Source organism: Aptenodytes forsteri, unplaced genomic scaffold (genome assembly GCF_000699145.1).
Source record: "Aptenodytes forsteri isolate BGI_AS27 unplaced genomic scaffold, ASM69914v1 Scaffold33, whole genome shotgun sequence".
NCBI classification, from domain to species: Eukaryota; Metazoa; Chordata; class Aves; order Sphenisciformes; family Spheniscidae; genus Aptenodytes; species Aptenodytes forsteri.
This window is the reverse complement of record NW_008795037.1, coordinates 4,699,458-4,724,499: the sequence shown is the minus strand read 5'-3', so window position 1 is coordinate 4,724,499 and position 25,042 is coordinate 4,699,458. Positions and strand designations below refer to the sequence as shown.

At 37.9% G+C, this 25,042-nt stretch overlaps 1 protein-coding gene across 2 annotated transcripts in view; it reads right to left on the bottom strand.

Moving 5' to 3' along the window:
- Positions 1-859: 859 nt before the first annotated feature.
- Positions 860-25,042, bottom strand: part of FTO (FTO, alpha-ketoglutarate dependent dioxygenase) — a 258,501-nt gene continuing 234,318 nt past the window's right edge. The window contains exons 1-2 of one of the 2 annotated variants that reach the window (XR_657435.2): positions 3,172-3,361; positions 1,006-1,091 (exon numbers count right to left, since the gene is read on the bottom strand). Coding sequence is in view for 1 of the 2 variants with exons in the window: in XM_019471379.1 (XP_019326924.1) it covers positions 941-1,091 (151 nt within the window). In the remaining variant the exon portion in view is untranslated. Of the gene's footprint in view, positions 1,092-3,171; positions 3,362-25,042 lie in introns of those variants that run through there. The other variant, XM_019471379.1, reaches the window with a different exon arrangement.

The following is a 25,042-nucleotide window of genomic DNA, read 5'->3' as shown; positions in this document are numbered from 1 at the left end:
TTTGTCTTCCCAAGTCACTGTCACACGTGATGGAGCCCTGCTTTCCTGGAGATGGCTGAACACCTGCCTGCCGATGGGAAGGAGTGAATGAATTCCTTGTTTTGCTTTGCTTGCGTGTGCGGCTTCTGCTTTACCTATTAAACTGTCTTTATCTCAACCCACAAGTTCTCTCACTTTTACCCTTCCGATTCTCTCCCTCACCCCACCCGGGGGGAGTGAGCAAGCGGCTGTGTGGGGCTTAGTTGCCGGCTGGGGTTAAACCACGACAACATCGGAAATCTCTCCCAGTACTACTTAATTGCCATGATGAAAAACAGCAAGAAGGTCTTGGGATCTATGTCAGGATGCTCCTCCAGAGTTCCTCATCTGAAAAAATGCTCTAACGAGGAGCCATTGCATAAAGAACTTTCTCCACCATCTCCTGCACCTCTGTCTATGTTAGTGGATGAAGAAGTCACAGCTCTATTCTGAAGATATCCAGCAGGCTCACCCCACGCTGGCCTCTCATTAGGATGCCCAGATCATGGATTCTGCTTTGTCACAGGTGTGAGCTACGCCTTGTGTTGCTCAAACCTGCCAAGCCAGAGGCAGTTCTAGGCACTCAGGGAAGCTGAAATTTAGATGCCAAGGGAACTTGTGGAAACAAAGATGTTCACAGGCTGTAGGGTCAATGGGAATTAGAGTGGAGGAGGAAAGAACTGAGGCTGGTGTTCTGGACTTCAGGTCTTAAAAGCCACCTGTTTCCACAGATCTGGGGCCTGGTCTTTTTTTTTTTTTATGAGACAGTAACTAAGGTATTGTGTGAAGACCGGTAAAATCTGCATTGACGCATAAAATAACACATGATCAAGGAATCATAAAGCTGAAAAGATTTATGTTAAACTAAAAGGCTTCTCTCCAAATGACGAGCATCAATAATTCTAGGCTGGAAGGTCACTTGTTATTCTACCCACTGAACAAGATTTTGTAGATTAGCAATTACTTCTTCAAGATCATATGGCAGAGGCATATTACATTCATCATCTGTCCAGAAGGGATGGCATTCTGGTTTCTGGTCTTCTGGCAAGCTCTCTGCCGCTTCTGACTGGCATCTGAAAAGAAAGGTAAGCAGATGAACTACTTAAGTAAAACTCTATCAAGAAACTGAATACTCAGCGAGGACACATTTGTGCATTAATTTAAAGAGAAAGATGATGATAAAAAAGAAATACCACATCTTCTGACCAAATGGATTGTTCATTTCCAGTGAAGTTCATTTCTGTTGTAGGCTTTGTATTTTCTATAGGGATTTCTCAAAAAGCCAATCACAGAGAAAACTCAGTTAGCGTACCTTTATATGGTGAATTATTTTTTCATTATCTCAGCTGTTATTTAAAGTATGTGATTAAACCATTATCAGATTTAAATGTTTGCCAGTTTCCAATGTATTACTAGATTATTGAGAAAGATTAAACTGAATTTACTGCATTAAGGTCAGGGGGGATAGATTAAACAATATTAAAGAAGCCGGACTAGCTTTGTAGATTCTGGAGATTTACAAGTGTATCAACCTGCTTAGCTCTGAAAAAGGCAATATAAAAAGAGAAAATTCTATAAAGATAAATGGAAATGGAGGTTAATAACAACTTCCAATGATGAATAGGTGGGCAAAACTTCAATAAAATTAAATTAAGAGGTTAGTGTATGTTAATCCCCAGAGAAAATGTTTAAATTACAGTGTTTTTTATTAAATGGATTATTCATCAATACTAGTGAAGTCTAATTATAATATTCAACTGAACTGCAGCCTGCAGAGGAAAGTTTTGTAAGTGGCAACCATCACATCTCTTAAGATTAGGCTGTAATACAGCATGCTGCATCAAAAAAATTGTCACAGTTTAAGGGGGATTTCTTCCTCTCTCTTTTCCGCTCCCCTCAAACCATTTGCATGTTGCTGATTACTTAGTTAATGTTTGCAATGGGGCAAGACAAAGAAAAATGCTAAGCATTACTATAATTTTGGTATATACTGCAGGTCTACGTAGTTCTTCGAAGAGACAACAAGCAAATTGTAGAAATACACTTTTATCTCTTGCAAGACATTTTTAAAAATTCATGTTCTATAAAGCACATAATTGTAACAATTTTAAAGTTGTTTCAAAAGTATATGCGTCTTTCATCTCTGTAAAATGAACTCTAAAAATATTGACACATGCAACTTCCTTGTCTACACCGTCAGCCTTCTGGAAGAGACTGTTTCCAAATGAAAGATGTCGTCTTCTCTTTGGAATTATTAATGGCAGTGTAATCCCCATGAGAAAACATACTTCAGCTTTACACCCATGTTGGTGTGTGGTTAATTGCCGCACCAGCATCCTGGGCACTCAATCCATCGTACATTACACTACAAGGACAGTATTAACACATAACATTCCAATATATCTTCAGCTCTCCACATCAGCCCCTGATAATAGCATCTGTTAACATGCACTAAGTACTATTATGTAGCACATCACTTCATAAATAATAAGATTAGCCGACCTCAGGGCCCTGGGAAGAGTAATGTGTTTAAATGTTCTCATTATTTATTTAAAACAAGAATTAAAGGAACAGAAGCTACTTGTGACAATCCTCTTAGCATAAATATTAAACTGTTTGCATTGATAAGCTGCACTGTACAGAATAACAGAGGATTTGTTTTGCCGGCTGCTTTATAATAGTTGTTAGAGCAAATGCAGTTTAGTGTATGAGTTCTGAGAGGTACTTAACTGATTGTGCCATCATGTTCTGAAGACATTTTCCAAATTATACAAAGGAACAGGAGGAAATTAATATGCAGGGGAAGCTGAAACTAATTACAGCATAACTCTATAAGGCTTTTAAAATCTTGCTTTATTTTCTGTCTTGGCACAAAATAATACGCTCAATTTGCTGGGTAGTATAAGATATTCCAGGCTAAGCATTTCCATCTAAAAGTGGATAAATTAACCATGTAGAGATTGTTGCAGATGACAAATCAAGAAGCTCAGCCGGTAAATACTACAGGCATGTTATGTGGTCTGCAAAACTCAGCTTATAATAATAAACATTCTCTCTCTCTCACACATCTCCTATTAACAACACAGTTTTCACTGAGAGGAAAAACATACCAACTTTTAGCTTCTTCACCATTTCAGAGCCCTTTTTTTTTACCTTTCATGTCTCTTTTTTCCCTTGCTCTCTCACACAAATGGATTGACCAGCTTTTCCCTCACATTTGGGGTTTGGACGTTTGTGTTGCTGTAAATGTGGCAGCAGTCACAGCGATGCTGTGACTGGACAGCCCATAAGCAGCTGTTCTAGTTGCAACTTTCCCTTCTCTCTTTTTCTTACCAGCAGAGCCATCTCTGAAAGGTCACCCCACAACTAAGCATGTGCCTTAACTTCCAGGCAATCATGCACTTGGGAAATTTTAGCCGTATCGTATTGCACGTGAGGGATTAGAGGAGTGGAAGTGTGTCAGGTCCTCGGGCTTCCTGTGCAAGTCTGATACAGAAATGCAAAAGCATAAAAAAGGGGAAAGCAGTGCCATAATATTCCAAGTTCTGCAATCCCATAGCTCCTTTGTCTTTCTGTCCAGGATTTCTATTGCTTTGCCTTATATCACTAGCAAGAACAGCAGTGAACGCTACATTTTTACCTTTTGTGAGTCACCTGTTTTGACCAAAATTACAATCCCTGTGCCGGATCCGCTTACATCAAAGTCAACTCAAGTTGCTCATATTTAAAGATATGGGGCTGGGTTCTAAGCAGTCATCGCTGCACCTGGCAGCTCATTAAGCAATTCACCCGAATGGCATCCACAAGCTTGAACGCAGTCATCCAAATACGTGCTTTCTGACTCAGAGTTAGGGTGCAGGAACAGTCCTTTCCAGATGAGTATATTACTATTGATTTTAATAAATTTCTGCGGGAGAAATTGCTCCTACAATGGTCTTTAATTTGTAGGAGAGTAACAGACCTGAAGATCCTGCAAAAGGATAGCAACATTTTTAACTGAAGCAGAACAATCAAAGGCACTTAAATAATTGCACAGAATTATTTCAAATTCCTTTGTATCTGGGAAAAGATAGCTAACATAAGTTAGTAATGATTACTCAGGATAAACAGAAATTCTATCTTTTCCCAGATACAAAAGAATTTATGAGGCTCCATGTGGGAAACGCTGCAAACATCGCAGTATGGTGGTAGTGGGAAAGTACCAAGATTTATAATATTATAAGTTAATTAAAATACTATATATCAATTAAAAATTGTTATTTGAGTTAATAAAGTCAAATCTCCAAAAGAGAGTAGATCTAATCTGTGTATATTATGCACAAAATGTGTTAAGAGTGGAAATAACACATGCTCTGAGATACAGAACAGATGCCAAATCAAGAGGCATCTTTCATACCTTATTTGCAGCAGGAGAACAGAAAAACTGCCATGATGTATTTCAGAGCAATTTAGCTCCAGCACCTGATAATACATGTTCACCAACGTATTAAAGAAAGGATGATTTGTCTAAAGACGTGCAGAATGCACAAAACTCCATGGTCCCTACTTTCTTGCTAAAACAATCAAGACCCGTGCCAGTTTCAATTAGAAAAGCCCATTTTTAAGGAACAATTAGTTACTGTTGCAGTGCACATTCTCACTACCTCTCCCCTGTAAGCTCCGCAGATTTTTGACCCCCCTTTTTGTCTGCTTTTGCCAAATGGACATTGCTCATTAATATTTACCAACAGCTGAATATAAATATAAGTTCAACTGAGTCATGACAAACATTTGTATGACTGTATGACTATTTGTATGACACTTTCCCTTGGAAGGTGGCTAATTTCACCATGGGCAGGTGTACGTTCACTGAGACAGACAGTTGCCTGGTTATGGTCCCCGGGGCTGCACTGACATTTTGATGACCAGGGTGTCAGCTACATTAGAGGACACTGATCACGATGCTAAAATTAACCAAGCTAGCTAAAGTGTGTGTTAATTATGAGTATGCAAGCAGTCAATAAAAGGTTAATGCAAAAGTCAAAGGATAAATTTATTTCAGTATTGCATCACTCTACTGACTAAATGACTAACATTATGCTTTGTTTTTAATCGATATATTTTACAGTAATGCGTGAGCCATTGATCTGAAAAACAGTCGTCTTTCTAACAGTTAAGTTTTGCAACTATTAAGTATCAAGTATCAATATACTTAAAACACCCTCTTTTCAGAGCAGATACTTTTTTGTTCCATTGTCAGGAACAGGCATGCATATAAGCCAGGAGGCGGCCTCGGGTTCTGCTGATTAATGTGATTAATGCAAATAAGAATTATTACCTAGGAACCTAAATAAGGTCCTGTGAATCAGGGGCCCTGGATTCCATTGCACTGTTTGTCTACTCCACAGAAGTGTAGTCAAATCAGATCAATAGGGGTCAATTTGTGGCTCAGACTGCACAGGCGTGTTAAGAGTGAGGAGTTGATATGAATAGTCCAGTTTCCTAGATGGTACTAATTTAGCTGCCTATGCCTGGCAGTTCAAAGACCAATGGAGATCACATGGAAATTCATAAGGTAAGTCAAGGAACATGGGTCTGGCCATCTTCCCCAGGTACTGATATGGTCAGAAAGGGAGGATGGGATATTTGCTCTGCATGTACAAAAGTACACACTCACCCTACGTGCTTACTCCAGCATTCCTGAAATTATTATGTTTTATATGGGAGTTATTTCCTTCCTCCATTCACGCGAGAATAAAGGTGTTACTGAGCTGTTATTCAGAACTTCAGAATATCTTTTAAAACAATGGTGCAGGTGAAAACAGCGTTCGGATCACCCTACTAGGACAAATGCATTCATTAAACCCATACTGACATGGGTTAAAATAATACAACACTACTAACATGGATGCTGTTCTGAGTAAGAGTAACAGCAGTATCTTATTTAGACAGCATCTTCCATTCTTAAGATTCACAATGACTTTGCAAATTCGTGTCTGATCAAATACAGGTTACTACTGTTCCAACACAGAACTCTGCTGTGTGAACACAAATCCTAACAGTACAGGTACCTGGTACATAGAGCTTTGCTTGCAGGTTTGGATTTTTTCATCCTTGTCCTTCAAACCTTTCCTCTGCCTGGAAATTATTATGCAAACTACATGTTGCTACTCTAATCTCAGTGTTAGGATTATCCCATGTCATTTCAAGCTGACATTCTTAGTTGCCAGAGCATATACAAGAGAATAGAGCGTGTTCTCAGCTATCTGAATTGTTATGCAAAGCACAGAGAAAATATGAGATTACATACGTGAGAACAATTACTCAAACAAGTTAACCTTGATTTTTCTTTTTTCTAAATAGTGTATCTCATTGACAGGTATGATAAATTTACTTCTGCTGCCAAATGCATCACAATTAAAACCTGATACCGCTTAAGTCAAAGTTGAAACTTCCAGTGATTTCAACAAGGCCAAGATTTCAATCCAAATGCTTTTCCAGAAACCTTTCACAATAGACATGAGCTAGTAAGTATAATAATAAAACCATCCAAAAGAAACTATGGAAGGAATGAGATAGGCTGAATACAGTTTCTCAAAGTGAAATTTAGCAAGGGATACTCAATTTAAATTTTTTATCCATTTACAACTGTGGTTAAATTATTGGCATTGTAAGCCAGCTAATACAATGTGGAGTAACAAGATGTGATGTTCTGTAACTTCAAAGTTGCCACAGAAAGAAAAAATACCTGTTTTATCAAACTGAACTGCTCAGTAAAGCACAGAAAAACTCTAAAGTAAAAACTCAAATTGATGCTGTAAATACATATTCTCCTTCACCTTTGGACATGCATAGGATATTGGGATAAAGTCCCTAAAAAGGACTGAAAAAGTCACCCCTATTATTTGAAGAACTGAACTTTTGTTTATCTTCATGAAAAATTTAAACGTGGACGGGATAAATGTAATTCATGATAAAATGGAATGGGGGTGAGGAATCGAAAGCAGCTGCTTTCCAGTTGGGTGCCATTCCAGCATTAGCAATTTCAGAAATTACAATATGCCTATTTTAAGTTTTCTTCTACTCCAGGCACCTGTTTGGTCACAGTAGCTGGTAACAAGTGAAAATTTCCAACCACTGATTAAGGTAGACTGCTGAGAACAATTTTACATCTAGATCTATTTGTCAGCATGTCCATTACATGCCAGTGGTGACGAACGGGACATTTTCCCAGCTGACCAGATAGGAGCTGCTGACCTCTGGCATCAGTCACTGGAGGGGGCACCCGAAGCCTGCATTGCTCCTACCTGTCCACATGGAACAACACGGGGGTCAAATGGCGAGGGTGATTATATATGTCGTATCTCAGGCAAGCCCGCTAGAGCTTTAGCGTACCCAGAGTCGAATTCCAGAGCTCAGCACAAAGCTGAGACAACCGTAGAAACGTATAAAACAAAAGGTGCATGGTTTCACAGGGGTATAAGGTAGCTGTCCTTGCCATTTGGGAGAATGGACACGTTGTTCTCAAAGAACAATGAAAACAAACACAGCTGAAGAAATGGCAACTCTTCCACCGGGAGCAAAACGTGCAACAGCCATTATGTCACTGGTACCCTCATCCTGCATGGACAGAGCTCCAGCCTGGATCAGCTATATCAGAGGGAAACCACTCCTAGCTGTCCCAGGAGTACTTTTTCTGGAGACCTAATCCAAGACATGAGATTTACATAGGGAGCTGGAGCTAAACTTGCTTATAGTTAAAGAATGTTGAAATCTTGACTTCTGGTTTGGCTTATTTTAGAGGAAATAATGTATACAAAATCAGTATTTCACCTGGAACTTCACCAAAATTGAAGGGTGTTTGGAAAATGGAGGTTAGTTAATGCCCCATCATGACACAGGGTTAGGGTGGAATGTTTTCTGATCTCTGTTTCAACTCTGTAAAACATCATCAAGCCAATAATTTACAAATCCTTCACTTGGTATTATGATTAACTTTCATAAATTGTATCCTAAAAACTGTTTACTGAAAAAACAAAGGGTGGAGAAAATATAAATATATTGAAATATAACAATACGAAAGATGTTTTCTTCACATGCCTGTAAAGGCTTTGTCTTCATCAACAACAAAATTCTATTTTTTCAGGCCAAAACTGGAATTTTGAAAGTTATTGAGTTCACTCTAAACCTTAAACCACAGATTTGCTTAGCTTTTTTAATTAACCAGTCAGAAAGTTGTCAACCTTGGCAGCGAGTATTTCTTTCAGTTGTTCCATGCTTGTCCCTACTGTGACTCTGCACAACTAAAACCTTCCCAGGTTTACTCTGCCTTTTAAGAACAAAACAAATTACATCAATATTTGACTTTGCAAACCAGATTTCAGAAGTACTGGTCCCAAATAGGCAGTGAAATGAAGTGGCCAGATGGAAAGAGAGCAGTGCTTCGTTCTTTTGAACAGCTAATCCCCAGTGTATTCCCAAGGAGTCTGTCCCATTTACATTAAGTCACTGCTGATGTTCTTTCATGTGCTGTAACTAGAGTGTGCCCAGCCATAAGTAATGGCTGAGACCAGGACCGCATTTATAGAAGGGACAAAATGAGTTTGTTTCCAGATAAGAAACTTGAAAAGAGAATGCCAGATTTAGGAAGGGATGGAGGCAATATCAGTTAAATTTTAATCCAAGAAAAAAAAAAAATGTATCAGCTGCACAAATATGCAAGTAGAAATACACACGATGGCACGTTAGAAGATCTTTCCTGTCTGCGTCTTTCGAAAGTTGATAATGACTTGTGCCACTGATGCATTTGGCCCTTACTACAGAACCAAAGTTTGCAGTCACTGACCAAGAGCTTTATGCCTCCAAAGTCAGCCAACTTAAATTGTTAATACCCTCCAAATGTTGAAATACCAGCAACCAAAGCACTGGTGGAGCCCAACTGCAAAGAGTTTTCAAGTGGTGCACTGTGTTTCACATGTATTTGTAGAAATACATGAAAAACTCACAAAACTATTTTTAAAGAATGTTTTGCATTGCCTTAACTGTAGACAAAATAAATTTTCAATGTTTTTTTGGCTACAATATTAATTATAATCTGTAAAAATATACTTCAGTCTTTCTAAACTATTTAGCTGACAAACGAGGGGAAAGGATAAAGATTTGCTGCACAGTATCTTCAGCTACAGAGTGGGGATTGTAAAACAAAGCCCCAAAACCTCAGAAACATTCCAGCTCTGTGTGGAAAGAATGGAAGAAAAGAGGACACAAGAAGCTCCTTTCTCCGATATATTCATCGCTACTGTGGGTGAATCAAAAAACAGAAATCTACCCAAAAGATACTTCTGATGAGATTATCAATGACCTTCCTCACCGCGTCCACCAACTCCACCCTACCAAAGGGGAATACCTAGTAGACGGCACTGCAGCAACTGTAATGCCAGCGAGAAGAGTGCTGGCGTCGGACGCGTGATGTGAACTTGACTCCCCCAGACAGAGCTCTTCCTCTCCTTTGTGGCCTCTGTCCAACAGACCTAGAAACTGTCCATGAGAAAATCAGCGCGCCTCCTATTCCCACAAGAGAACGGCTTTGTGGGGCAGCCTCCATTCCATGTTTGTTTAATTTTTTAATTAAGAAACATCACTACTGTCTATAAAGTGTAGGGGGTAGAAAAATCCCCCAGAGAAACACTGAATAAATAACACGGCATTTGCTGAAAGATGAAGTTTAATCCAATTTAACCTATAGGTCTACAAATTGTTCCCCTTCAGCCCTGTTTCTCAGATGCTTTTGCTTCCTGTTTTTAGAATAATATGTATACAAGCAATGTATCCTGACTCTATGAGAAGCACGTTTATACATATTTGTATACCCACCCCTTCATACCAATACTTGCAAAAAATCCCATCAGTCCAAAAAAGACAGCATTTAGGAGGAAATTTTCAGCACCACAGACATGGATTTAGTTATATACTTTTCATGATCAGCAATGGGATGTGAGTTATTCCCTCTGTGCTGAGAATATTTGGCTTTGACTTCAAACAATGTAGAAATGTATCAACCTCAATATAATTTATGTTCTCTCAAAAGAAACCTAAAATGCCCTAAGCCTTTGCCGAGGCATCTGATGTTCCAGTCCCCTCTGTTGCACTGTATGATCGGCTGTTTTGTTTCACTTGCCATCCTTGCTTTCCTATGATTTTTTCAGACAAACAAAATGTCTGCTATACGCTGAGTATAAACACAGCTGACTTGTTTTCCCCAAAGTACTGATTTTATGCACTTTTAAAATAACTATTTTCATTCTGTTTGCATAATCAGCTGGGGCATTGTTCCTCTACATTTGCAGAAACACAGATGGAATTGCTGATTTGGAGCCTTTGGAGAGATTTTACAGTATTCTCCAGAATCTAAGCTTCTATTAAAATAAGGTTTCAAGCACTTCTGGTTGTGAAGATAGCCTGGACAATGTAAATTGATGCATGGTTATCTTGTTGAGTCCACAACCAGACAGACAGACACAATAGCACCAAGGGAGCTGTGAACTTCCCCCACTTATTTTATTGGGTGTTTACTTGGGGCCAGATGCTCCCCTCCGCTGTGCAGAACGGCGTTGAATGACTGAGAAAAAGAGAGGAAAAGGAAATGGAAATAAAAACCAACAAAGAGGAGAAAAGGAAATCTCCACAGGCTGCTTCCCAGGGGGTTACAGATGCCCTCCCTTGCCAGTATTAGACTGCTGGAAGATTTGGGGCTGAGCCATGCATATGGCACATTTTTCGAACAACATCGTATATTCCACAAGAATGCCACCTGAAAAGTTAATGATGCTTCCAGCATCGTTTACTGTTCCACTTTATCTTTTGTACTCCTTTTATGTGGATATCATATAGGCAAGGAAAAATGTAAACATAGGGTGGATTTAGATGACACTGCAGGAGGATGGCCCGGCCATTTAATGCCCCCTCATTTAAACTGAGCAATCCCATTTTCCACAGAACTTCAGGGTTTGCAGGCTCTGCCCTTCCGCAAGAAAGCTAAAACATTTTCCCGTTGAGTACGCATTTTTCCATAGGACAACTTTTCACGTTAATAAAAATCAACTGCTGTATGACAAATCCCTATTCGTTATATGTGGAAAGTAAAATCAAAAGAAACATGACTGAATGCAACTAACACTAACCATATTACCTGATCCTTAAATCAGACTGGACAGAAGCGGGCTGTATCTTTTCAGCATCAAAGCTATGTAATCCTTTCAGCCCGAAGTGCTTCCTGCGTCACTCCTGCAAGCTGCTAATACAACCCCTCCTCAAAATCCCACAACTTCCATCAGGACCAAAGCAAGGGTGACACAGAAGGGGCAGCGCTCGGGAGCAGAACGGAACTGCAGACCTTAGATATTTGTAGTAACTACTGTGCAAGAAGGGCTCCGCATATGATTTTACATGGAACGGTCCTCTGTTGATGTACGTTTATTAGGGAGAGTGACACCAAACGGAGATCCTGCCTCAGGAACCATGTTGTCTAGCTGCTCTCAGACTCTCCCTAAAATGCAGCTCTCACTAGCTTTGGTCCATTTCAGTGAATTTGCATGTTTCATTAGCCAAAAGGAAACTATGATAGACTGATAGCAAGCACCATATGGGAAAGCCAAACAACCACGAGACTAACTCTATTTGCAGACTGAAATTAAGATCTTGCTTATCGCTATAACTTGTGACATAAATACGTATGTGTATGTATATACATCTCTCTCTGTATACACAGATACATAAATACGCGCACACATATATAGGAGGAGCTTACACCACATTTTCTATCAAGAGATATGGCCTTGAACTCCTATGTGGCTTAGGGAATAAAAGAAAATACGGTTTATTGTGCTGCAGGAGTACATTGTCTTCCCTGTGTTGTGCACCTCAGCTGTAGCCTGCAACCAGAATGTTTATAACATATATTGGAACTAATACTATAAGAGCAATGCAATCCTATGGACTAAAACACAGTTTCCTTTAGGTCAACATGAGGTCAGACAGAAGCAGGAGGGAACAAATCATAGGGAAATGAGAAAACAGATACAAGAAAGGCAGAGAGGCTTAAAAAGAGGAAAAAGAAGTTTAGGAATAAAAAAAGAAAGCCTCATGTAACTAACGACATTTCAAACACTGCAGAATTTCTCTATGGTTGCTGCTTTATTCAGTGATATTTTATGGATAAATCACTATAAAAATATATCACCAAAAAAATTCCAGTGCTGGCAGAGAAATAGACTTGATGTCCCAGGAAATGCTACAGTACATCCAGGCACAAATAAAAATCATATGGCAACAATATGCCCAATATGCTTCTTCTCTACTTTTCTAAGTGGAGTAAAACTTTCTGATTACCAAACAAGACCTCAGATTTTTTTCTATTTACCCTTTGCATTTCAAATAACTGAAAACATTATATAGAAATGATAAATATCCTCTTCTACTTTAATTTGTAAATAATTACCATTGCCCAAATACAACGCGAATAAATGCATTTCTTTACTTATTTTCAACTGCATTAAGGGAAGAAATTCTGTGTGAAAGTTCAGCATCACTATACCTCAAAATTTTGCAATTAATGTAATTCTGCAATATTTTTAATACCAACTAAAATTCCAGTACAGACTGAATGATGATTTAAAGTTATTAGACAGGAATGCACTTTCCTTTATGGAATATGATGGCGTTCAATCAATTTAAACACACGATAAACTACATGCATCTGATCCTGCCCTACTTTCACAGACATTACTTCCATGAGTGCTTAAAAATAGCACAAGATCCCCACCTATAACATTCTATCACTGGACTTGAATTCTCTCAGCACCATGAAGACTTATTCACCCAGGTGAGTACCAAAATACTACTAGCAGGTAAAACCTAAAACGTCTATTGCAACAGATGCATATAGCTCTTCATATTATTTTCCATGGTGTAAAGAATCTTTCTGACTGCAATATCAATGACTTTAAACCACAGACTAAGAGTTTAGACCTTTCGGTGGTGCCAACTCGCTTGTTTTATATGCTATGATATATAGTCCTGGCTTTGAGCTATCTCTCACTACTGATGCTTTTGATGCTTTGTTCTCTTTTCACTTTAGGATGGAAAATAACAAATAATGCTGAGTTCTCTTCTTACTCTTGAATTCTTCTGATGTCTATCTTCAGAACTCTTCTAACATCCAATTTATGTCATTCTTTTTCTTTCTTATGCTGTGAATTTGAAACGAAAGAAGGTAACATAATATCATAAGATCTACAGACGACTGAAATGGCCTTCGGAGTAAACTTCAGAGTTATTCGCAGAACTATCTTGCCTCAATAGAAAGTAAAAAATTGCTTTTCAATAGATAATGCAACTACTCTTGAAATTCTTGGATTAAGTTATTGCCATAGGGAACACTCTAATGATAATAAAGTATATGGTGCCAATGCCTTAAGAGCAGTTCAGATGGGTTATTTTGTTAGTATTTGCAAGGCACAATTCAAATTCATTCTCAAACATTTACGTGCTTTCTCTTGACTAATTCTTTATTATAAAATGGCTACAAAACCTGAAGTTTGTTAATCAGAGAAGCTGACATCTGCTGTGCTAATTGACCTGCAATGCTACTCTCACGTTATTCTGTCATATAATTCCTCTTAAAGCATCACATCAGAATTCCAAAGACCTCTTACATTAGTTAATTAAGGACCTGATTCAATCTTCTATCCAGTTTGAGAAAAATGCATAGTCACATATTTAAATCTCATTTAGCTCAGTGGAACTTTCAAAAATATTTCAAGTTCAGCACAGGCTTAAAAGCTGCACTGCGTAGGGTCCCTAGAGATGATCTCTACATGACTGCTCAATGCACAGCCGTATACATACACACGATTAACTGCAGCTTTTCTTAAGAACTTGAGGTAGCCATCCTATCCCTACCCCAGGCCCTATCCTCGCATTTAGTCTCTAGTCCCTGTACTGCACTGACCCGTTCTCTCTAATTCATTAGGCAGTGGGCATGAATCTTCCACGTGTTCTCTGAAGTCATGCAGGACTACAATAATGTACTAGCAGCACTCTTCAGGGATTTCTGCCAAGTAACCTATATAGTAGCCACACTGTCAGGTTCAAATTCTGTGGATAATGGTGTAATTTTTTGAGCCCGAGGAAACAGAAATCTTCTCTTGCTGGGTGCCATAAGCTGTCCATCCCTCTGTACTTTGTGCAGATTCATGGGAAATCAAGAGGTACATAATGAAAAGTATCCATGTCATTACTCTCACAAGAGACCTACTGTTTTGTCTTCCTTCGTTCTGTGTCTGCTAAAGAACAATTATTGAAACTTTATGGAAAGTGGATGGTCTTGGCCCCATATGTTTTTTATTTTGTCTATGAATTATTTTGTCTATGAATGTGGTATTTCAGACTTGATTTTTCCTAGTTTATTGCTTGCCAGCTGAGCTACGTTAGTCATTCCTTTCAATGAACTGCTGATGAAATTTCTTCTCTTCCTGTGTTACAAGAAACACTACTTCCCTGAGCATGCACCAGACCTAGTAGCCCTACTTAGTTTGCTTTTTTAAATAATATTGTGATTATATTACCTACAATGCAAAGTACGCGTTCACCTTTTTCTTTGCTGAAATGCTTACTCCGACCTGTCTTAATGCCAAGGAATTAATGTAAACTTTAAGAGTTTTGGCAATAGCTACATAATCCTCCCCTTTTTGGTGCAAACAGGAGGTGTCCTTTCTTCTTTTTTCCTTTCTTAAGTACTCCTGAGGAGTTATTTATTTGTAGTTTGTATTTCTCGGATATGTGCAGTTCTACAGGGAAATTTCACATACTCTCATATTTATTGAAGTTCCAGTAAGAGCATCTAGGGAAGTTAACGACATTCCTCAGCAAGGCGAAAAGCCCATTTTCTTAGACCTTCTCCTACAGAGTTTGTCCTTTCCACTTTCACTTCAGCTTTTCTAGCATTTCACCACTGCTGAGCACGTAGAACACTGTTGCCTGCCCAAACAGTGACAGGTCTGGGTTAGCTACTTTCTGTTAACAGCTATCAATTTGATCTCCCTTTCCCAAGCCTTAATGAAGTGCAGACTGCAGTAAAGCATGCCAATCAGTATGTTTTTTCTGGAAAACAAGTCTTGTTGGACAAACCCTTCAAGATGACAAGTTCAGTTACTAGAAGAAACTATGGAGGAATAGGATGAATTGATCTATGCTAGCTAGCGAATGCTTTTTTTTCCCCAAGTAGCACTGAATGTCAACAGAACATACGCCACAAGTAACGGCTATCAAGTAACAGAATGATAAACATCAATGGGGAATCACTACTGAATGGTGACCCTCATAAGGGATTCCCCCAGAGACCAATATGGTGGCCAGTATTAGTCACGTTTTCATCAGTATTCTGAAAGTAAATGACAATGATCAGCTACTTGACAATTTTTGCAGATAGCACAGACGCTGATATGGTTAAAAAACATGTGGACAGGACTTAGCCCTGCCAGGTCACTTAACGATCAGGACCAAATGTGTTATAGAACTATATGCAATGACAGGGAGAAGGATGACTGGAAAATTGATGAGTTTGTGCTCAAAACCACTGCATCTGGAAACAATGTAGGTATTATCCTGGACAACTCAAAATGAATTCCCAGTATAGTATCTAATCCTTCTGTATTTCACTAGGTAGACAAATATGAGAGTAACATGAAATAACCTTGTTTCCAGCTTTTTAGAAGTACATTGAAGAGAGCAGAGAAAAGAGACAGTGGAGACAGGTGGAAAATACGCGACAATGATTAACTCAATTTGCTTCACTTATCAGATTTAAAACTGATAGACTGAAGGAAAATATCTTGTATGAAAGAGCTCTCTTGTCTAGCAGAGGAAGCTGGAATTTGAAAAAGAACCCAGAGAAATTCAAATATGCCTGTTTTTTACAATGAAGTCAATCACACACTAGGACAAACTATTAAAGGAACAGAATATTCTTCATTTCTGACATCTTCAAATCAAGAAAAGATTCCTGCCTGGAAACCATGCAGTTACACAGTTAGCACAGGGATAAAAGGATAAAATTTAGTAACTTGTGATAGAAGTCAAAACAGCTGACATAAAAATCCTAAATACAATGATGCTCAAACTTTCACACAGTCATTCTTTAACGAGCTTACTTTGAGTAAGACTTTAAAAATTCCTTGTAATACATCTTGCTGTAAAATTATACATTCTAATTGGAATGGATACTCCAGGAGAATGAAAGATGACAGAAGACTTCTATTGTCAAAGTCCCAAAAGTATCAGCTTAGCCTTTGAACCCAATACCACTACAGAGAGAAAAACCCTGATGCAGGGAATAAAAACCTTTAGAAGCATCCATATTCTCCATTCTCTTGCACTTGTTATAGACAGGTATAAGTCTAACTTTTTAATATACATAGGTTTAACTAAAAAGAGAATTGGCCAAAAGGTACATACACACACACATATTTAATTAATATTACAATTTGTCATGTAATTTGTGAAAAATATTCAAGATATGAAAATGTAAGTAAACAGCGTGTTTATCATTTCCTTTACTTCGTTTCTCTCAAAGCATCCTGGAATCACCAAATCATACAAGGTCACACTGAATCAAAGGACATCATCTGCTTGTTCAAAATGTCATTATGGAAGAATCAGGAAAAAGCAGCTGTACTACAAGTCACCTTTCCCAGCTCTCACAAACAAACCACTAATGGAGAAAGTCAGTCCTTTACAGTGCAATACAGGACCAAGGTCACCTGGGAAAGAGTAAGGCCTCACTGGCTACCCACAAGACCAACTTGATTAGTCCCAATAACCTCCTGCCCTTGCCAAGGGACTGATGGAAAGTCAAGTTATTCAGCAGACTGCTAACTTCGTGTTCACGCTTTTTAGATGCACGGTTATACAAGCTAAAGTGTCTGAGATTCATCTGGAGCACTTAGTTTCAATTACTGTACAGTGTTCACTACTGTCTATTGGAATTACCATGAACATTATAATTATGTTGATAATCACGAATTCTCTAAATACAAAGACAGTCTAAATTCAAAGCTTATGTCAAGACTCATGTCTGCTAAAGAAGAGTGTAACTTTGGCATAGTAACTTCTAATTGTCTTGTTCCTTTTGACTGCCATGAATCAGGTGATAGGAACACATCACCAGGAAGTAAGTTTTCTTGGAAATAACCTGTAACCACATGCCAGATGCTTTTAAGCACTCTAGAATACAAATAGACTAAAACCATGCTTTCAATATGTGTACCAACTATGAGCTCTGTGTGTTTTCCCTGTACAGAATCCTCCATCATATTCCCAAGCAGTTTGACCTATTAAAACATAACCAGCTCACTACAATAAACAAATTACATATATAATATGAAATGTGGGAGAACCCAGTGCAGTTTCCTTCTTTATCTTTATTATGTTTGAGTAACCAGCTACATTCGAACACTGGAGAACGTTTCACTGCATCAACGACAGGTTATATTAAACTTGTAGACTGGGGGAACCTCATGAAATAAGGTGATATGGAAAAGGGGGCAAAAAAAATCTCTAGGTTGTAACCATTTCTTCCACACATAAATATTTGGTTTCAGATTCTCTTTATTACATCCCACGTACTGGTGAATGAACAGGACTAGGTTCTTTCTGTATCTGCCGTAAGCCCTTTGAAGATACTATGTTTGTTTGTCATGAATCTATGAAAAGTCCTGTGATTTTCCTCCTATGTTGGTCATAGTAAATATACAGTATTTTTACCATCATTTTCTCAGTAGAATTCTACAAATATGGGCACACTCAATGAATAAACCGGTGTGTTTTATTTTACGATTTTTCTTTTTTTTAATTTGTGAGAAATAAGCAAATTCTGAATAATGGTGAGAGAGCACACACACCCTTTTATGGATTTTCTGTGTAACTCCCCAAATTTCAGTATGACCTGGGGCATCTCATCTAACTTTACATTGCTGCAGTCTTCTGAGCTGTAAAGAATAAACCACAGTTCCATACCAAAAACTGATGAGAGGATGTTAGTTATGTTTAATTGTTTGGTGCTCTGTTCTTTAAAGCTCTCTCCACTTTAAAATGTTCAGCTGGATACACCTCTAAAGATAACCGAGCTGTGAGTTCAGACACTGAGAACCAAAATTCAGAGAGAGCTAAAAATCCCACTTGTACTACTTATGGAGTTTATAAACATTTTCTCTGTAATGCTTAAAACTGTCACCCGAAAGGAAATGCAGTTTTACAAATTACTATAAAATTGTTTTATTTAAAGCCCTATACAATTAATTTAAAGTTCTAATAGTAAAAAAATAAGTGCACTTAATTCAGCATTATCCTAAAACAGTGGAGAATTTAGATAGCTCTTTATTTAGGTAATTTTTAAATTTTATTTCTGTGAATTAGTAATTACAATACAAATCTTCAAATATGCGTGTCTATAATAGGAATAATTCCCCTTAATTTCATTATTATTATGGATATAGAAAGTGCTTTTCTTTAACTAAGGCTATAATAACCAAAGTCATACATACTATTTGCTCTAATTCTCTGCGAAGTTGAAATGAAGTAACAACATTCTTTAATTCTCTATGCCTTTTTAATAACTTGTTCTACTTCCAAGACAGCTTTCTTGCATTTTTCTCCATAGTATTTCATTTGGTTTCAGTTAAGAAATTCTTTAAAACCTCTACACCTACCTTCAAATGTACTAAATTTAAAATGAAGACTTCACGTTGTAATAAAAACATATCAACTGCTTCAGTATATGGTATTTACCTGTAAGCTCATCTGCTTCTAGTGCGTATTTAACTACTTTCTATGCCCTCATCACTGCTCCATCCGAACACCTCACACCTCCCTGCTGGTGTCACGACAATGTGCTCTCAATGCATGGGAAATTAGTGCTTGAACTAGTCAAGAACTGAATTAACTTCACTGATGTCAGTATGATGCCTAATCCACTGGACAAGCTTCCTTCCCGTCAGACACCTACAACTTCCTTCTTCTCACCATGCAATTATCTCTCTTAATTTGGCAATAACAGGCCATGCACTTTCAAATCAGAATCCAACCCTACAAAGGATGCCATAGGCAAAGAAAAAAGCACAATGAAAAGCTAAAGGAAATATAGATTACAGGTGTGCTTAGCATACTGCAAAAGTTCCAGAAAAGTAATTCTGTGATAAAACGATTTTAAAACACTTCCTTTGAAGTTCAGAAAGTGCTCTGTCTGTAATGCCCCTTCATCCAATCCTTCATAGATGACAACTGGTTTGAGGGAAGAAACAAGTGTTTTTCATCAGTTATCCTCATCTGATCATCGCTGTACAGGAACCTGGCACAAACAACAGAATCCTCTCTACTTTTCCACAAAAATAAAAGTTATGACAAATGTATCTTTAAGACATTTTCTTCATTAATTTTCAGCAATATCTCACTACTTAGGAGCTGCTAGAACCCTCTGTTCTCCAGAGATTTAATGCTAGAAGATGCTGAACATTCAGTTCTCAGTGACGAAAATGGGAGTTGATGGCTCTCAGCAGCTCATCGCATTAGACAGTAGGGATTGCTCACAAAAAGAATGACAGCCATACCTGAAAAATGTTAAGCAAGGTCCTAACAGCTCAGTTACTGGCTGGCGTGCACCCAGAATTGGACAACAAAATGATGAAGACAAAGTAAGCATCGCATTTTATGCTTACTTAAAAAGCATTGCCTTTAAAAAAAAAAAGCCTATGCATTTTATGCTTATTTAAAAAGCCTTGCATGTTAAAGCTATGCTTATTTTACATCATTTACATTGTTTCCACTTATCCACAATCTATTCTGAGAGAATGAGCACGGTGATATCAAATTGTCTATTAGAGTTACAGGCATCGTTTCTGTTCATAACACGATGCAAAGAATGTTTACAACAATTACCTAGTCATCTTAAATTCAAATATACCAGTCTAAAGTATTTCTGAGAATTTCTCACATTATAATATTTTAAGTATATGAATTTCTGTTTAATATTTGCCATTATACCTTATATTTGCATTAAGAGAGTCTTATTTCCTCATTAAAACAAATTCACTGGGAAATGTGGTCATTCTACAGCCAGTATATAATTGTATTTCAGATTTAAACTTCTTAGGTGGAAAAAGATGCATAGTCCAAGTCTCATACCAGTTCTACACTGCCTTAATCAAATTGATTTCTCTTCAACCTTTTATATCAGTTTTACACTACCATAATTGAACTGAGTTCAATGGTTATTCTTATTTAAACCTAAATAAGGAATCAAGCCCACGGCATTTCTTTTCATGACTCAAATACATTGTCCAAGGATCCAGTAAAGCTACATACTTTCAACTCCACGTGTGTTTTTATGCAGATACTTGACACACACACGCTTTAAACAGTTATGCAAGTGACAAGAACTGATGCCATTTAATCTGGGTTGGTTTCTTTCCCTCAAAAGGCAAGGACGTTTGGGCTGTTTAATGCAGTCACATCAGAGTACAGCATGATCTCTACTTGTAAGAAATTTCAATTAGTTCTTTGCTTTCAGGTACTGCAGGCACTAAAGCAATTTAACTTTAATTCCATCTGACTTCAATTGTGTTCAAATTATAGTAAAAAGGAAGAAGACAACAAGCTGTAAATATGAAAAGAGACAGAAAATCATTGAGAATCATGCCTTTATGAATATTTGATGAAGAAAGATTAGATCTACTGCTGGTAAATTACAAGAAATTATGTCCATCATGTGACTCTGTCAGCAAAGGTTAATACAAATAGGTTTGGATTTACTTGAGATGACAACGAGGATTAAAAAAGATTTGTCCTGTCCTCGCTGCAATTAGTTTTTCTCCTATTATTATTGTAACGGAGTTTATTGTTAGGATTATGGTAACAGAACTACTGCTCAATGAAATCATTTTGTTTTTCATAATACTGCAGCAGTTTTGCAATAAATTTTTCATCTCTACTAATCTAGCTCTTTATTATGCATTTGCTGAAGTAGAGATACAATCATTAACCCATTTCTTGCTGTAATAGGTCTTATTTTGACTGACGGGAATTTTGGGCGCCGTCTCGTGGGCTGCAACAAGGCTTACAGGCTGCCCTACCGCCGTTCTCCATTACAGCAGCAAGGGAGGAGCTGTTGATTAGGTTGGACGTCACACAAGACCCTTTAGACAAAACTAGCGATGACATCGGATCTTGTCTGCAGTAACAGCTCTTCCGTGTTCGTGGTGATGGAAAATGGGAAATCTGGAAGTTGTTACTGTACATGCGTGCGCACCAATAAAAAGGAAGAGGTCTTGAAAATCACACCCTTCCTCTCACATTGTAACTGCTTCAAAGCACAAGCTAAAGTAGATTGAAAACTTGATAATATCTTCCACAGTAAGAATTTGTTCATAAAACAACTATCAAACAACTATGCAAAAGAAATCAGAAGCTTAAGTGAAGTTAGGTTTTCTTCCAAGATGCATTTCAAATTTTAACTTCTAAGTTCAAATGTTACATTGCTCCTGTTCTGACAACCTGCTTTAAATACAAAATTTTGGTATCCTGGAGTCCATGTTTTCTTTGCCCACTTTTGAGGTTGAATATACACTTTAAAGAATACACGTTGTAAGTGAAGCAGGAATTTAATTCAGACTTTTTTTATGTCTGATGAAAATAAAACTTTTTGTGTAATCTCTTCTGATAAAAACATAAATTAAAACTCTAGAAGTACATAGTGTATTAGTAGGGGTACATAGAATTGCTAGAAAGTGTTAAAAGTGACTGGCAAATGACTAATTGGAATTGGCATGCGCAGCACAATTGATGGCAAGCAGTCATACTTTGGTGGTGTCCACTGAGAGTTACTTCTGCAGTTACATATACTTCTTCCACACTTAACGCCACACGAAAGAAGGGAATTTAACACATCAGGAAGCTTGCTAGATTATCAGACCATCTAATCAATACCATTGACAGTAATTCTGTCTAAAAGCATTGGGGCAACCCTAAGTAAGATACGGAAGCAGACATTCAGGGCCTTTGCCAATATATTACCTTTGACCCAGTGTTTCCACTCCGTGCCCAAGAGGCAACGTGGCTTCCTTTCCTGAGCTCTTCCACCTAACTGCTTTCCAGCTGCCTAGTTTAATAAAATGCACCCTTCACGGTAGCTTTGACCCAGCTAAAACCACAACAAATAAAAAACCAAAAACCCCACTAGTGCCACAGCCTCTGAGGCACGAGAAGCAGCGATTCAGGTCATCCCTGCTGCAGCCATCCTATCAGTTGCATAGATTGGACTTGTGTAAATCTCAGCAATGTGCTCAACATTACGGGACTCAGTGGGATACAAATGGCTTCTTCGTGTACTAGGCTTGCTCACAGAGATTTGAGTTACCTGTGGAGCAACTTTCCCACTCTCTGACATACACCTGGTGGTCCTGAAAGACATCATGACAAATTTCCACTCGCCGGATTTAATGCTCTAAAAAGCACCCGGATTTTATTGCTCAAGTTGAAGTTAACTCTGAAAGACAGAAGACAGGGATGCATATGTCTCGAAATACCTCAGGTAGCATTAGGGAAATGACGTGCAATGGAAAAAACATTAAACTCATAGTGTATGCAACATATCAAGTTTGAATGTTGCTCCCGTGTAGTGGTAATGGCCATCTATCTTAAAAAAAAAAAAAAAAACAACCAACAAAAGAAAAAAAAAGTGATCAGCCTGTTCTGAAAACAAACATCTCAGAGCACAAATGTACTACACAGGAGTCACGGATCAGTATATAAACTTTTAAACGTGTGGCTGCTATAAAAAAATCAGAAAGGAGTACAACACGGAGAGTCATAGCTATTACCTAAAATATGCACATAACCCCCAGAAAAAGAATTGCATGTCACAGGGCAGGAAAAATGATTTTGTCATGTTACTACTGACTTGATTGTGTGTTTAGCCCTGAGACCAGGCAGACTGTGAGAATAATTCTTCTATGTACCATTGCAAGGCAATCCATGGAGCACAGGTTATTTTAGGGACATGATCCACATGCCACAGCTGCATCAGTCACTGAATTTTGTAACTTTTAAATAAAAATGTGAATATTGCTTTATGATTGCCCAAACTGTCACTTTTTCAAAGACTGCCAAATAAGTCCCCAGAGACACAGTCCTTTAACGTAAGAATACCTTTTTACAGTGATATCAAAGTAAAAAAAACACCTGAAGCCTTCAGCCTTAAAGACAACATAATGAGATCAGAGATTCTGCCTGCAAGGAAATTAACTTATGGCTGATTAATGAAAATAACCTTAAATAGTAGGCATATTGCCAAGAACAGGACACGATAAAAAATGGGTAGGAAATAACAGGCAACTTTCAAGGGGCTTGAGCACAGCAGCCTAGAAGAGAAATCTGGGCAGGACACTGCTTTCAAATTTGATCCCAGATTCTTGGAATGCCCAAATAAGTCATATCTGCTATAAAGTCCTCTATAAATTCCCCCCTTCCATGTACCGTACAATAATGTAGATAATGGATTTAATTAATTGTTGGTGAAAAACCAGTTACTATATACGATCCATAATAAAAATTTTGCTTTTTGTTATAGGAATTACCAGAAATAAAAAAAATCTGCTAGGCCCTAGGAACCCTAAAGGTCCTCAGCTGCACTCATAATTTGCCCCATTTTATGTCAGCAGTATCTTTTGTCTATTGCTGTAATTCATAATAAGTATCTTAGGACTCATTCAATTACTATGGCTCCCTCTTCTCTTTGGTTGGCAGAAGGTCAAGCCCCGAAAGAATGAGCTTCCAAAAGACACTTAGCTGGTCTCTTTGACCTTTTTGCTACCTCTTCTGGCCTCGAATATGCTTGGTTTCATGTTCATACACTTGCTTCTTTACCGACCTCCCACAGTTCCTTATTACATTTTAGTACATCGATCATTCTCTGGTCCACCCAAAAAGTGTGCCTTAATATTTTATTCCACAGGATCGCTCAATTTCCTTTACCATAAGTGCTGAGGCCTCAAACACATGTAAAACCACAGGTTGTTTGTTTTCTTTTTAATTAGCTTTGCACATCTTCAGCTTATTTTACTTTGGTAATTGAAACTAAAAATTCTCAACAAATAAAAGTGAGAGGCAAACACACATTGTTGCTTGGATTGTGCCTTATTTTCTTCTCCTTAAGTTGCTATTTGTAATTGATGCTTCTAAGTACATAAACTATATAGCATGATTATCACCGCAAACTGTTGGTAAGCTTGTCTGGGTGCTTATGTTGCCTTACATGACAAAACTAGTTTCACTTTTACCGATCTGGATGACATGTTTCTTGCTATTTTCGCCTGCGTACATGTGTTTAAAATAACATCATCATAAGCTGTCCAAAAGCTGGTGGAGGTCATTTGTGTATGCTTTTTCCAAGCCCCACACTGATATGAAATAACAAAAAGGCTTTAGTCATAGCAGACATGTTTGGTTTTTTTTTTTTTTTAATAGGCTTGCCAATATTTTCTTATTATTTCTGCCCAATAGTAAGCAAGCTTATAGATTAGTATCAAAGATAGAATCCTACGGGCTGTAATAAGGACTGAGATGCAGTGGTACTCTACATGCCCTTCTTTTTTTAATTACAACCCAATTTTCATCTGTTTGAATTTATTTTCGATCCCCAAATTATACCTTTAAAAGTCTTCATACCTCCACTTAAATTCTTCAACCAAGACGTACTCTTTGCTACTAATAATTCAGCAGAAATGTTTTCAACACTTGGTGCTTTGTTGTACCTGAGCACTTTCAGTGCTCTTTGGATTTCTTCATGATTTGCTCAGTCGTTTAGAAAGTGGTGGGGTTTTGGTCACCTGTAATAATCTCAGCATCAGGCAGCTCATTTAAAGCACCATTTTTGTCTTTCTATAACTAGACTTTAACTATAACTTCTATAATTAAGGTTTTTGTCTTCATCATTTTT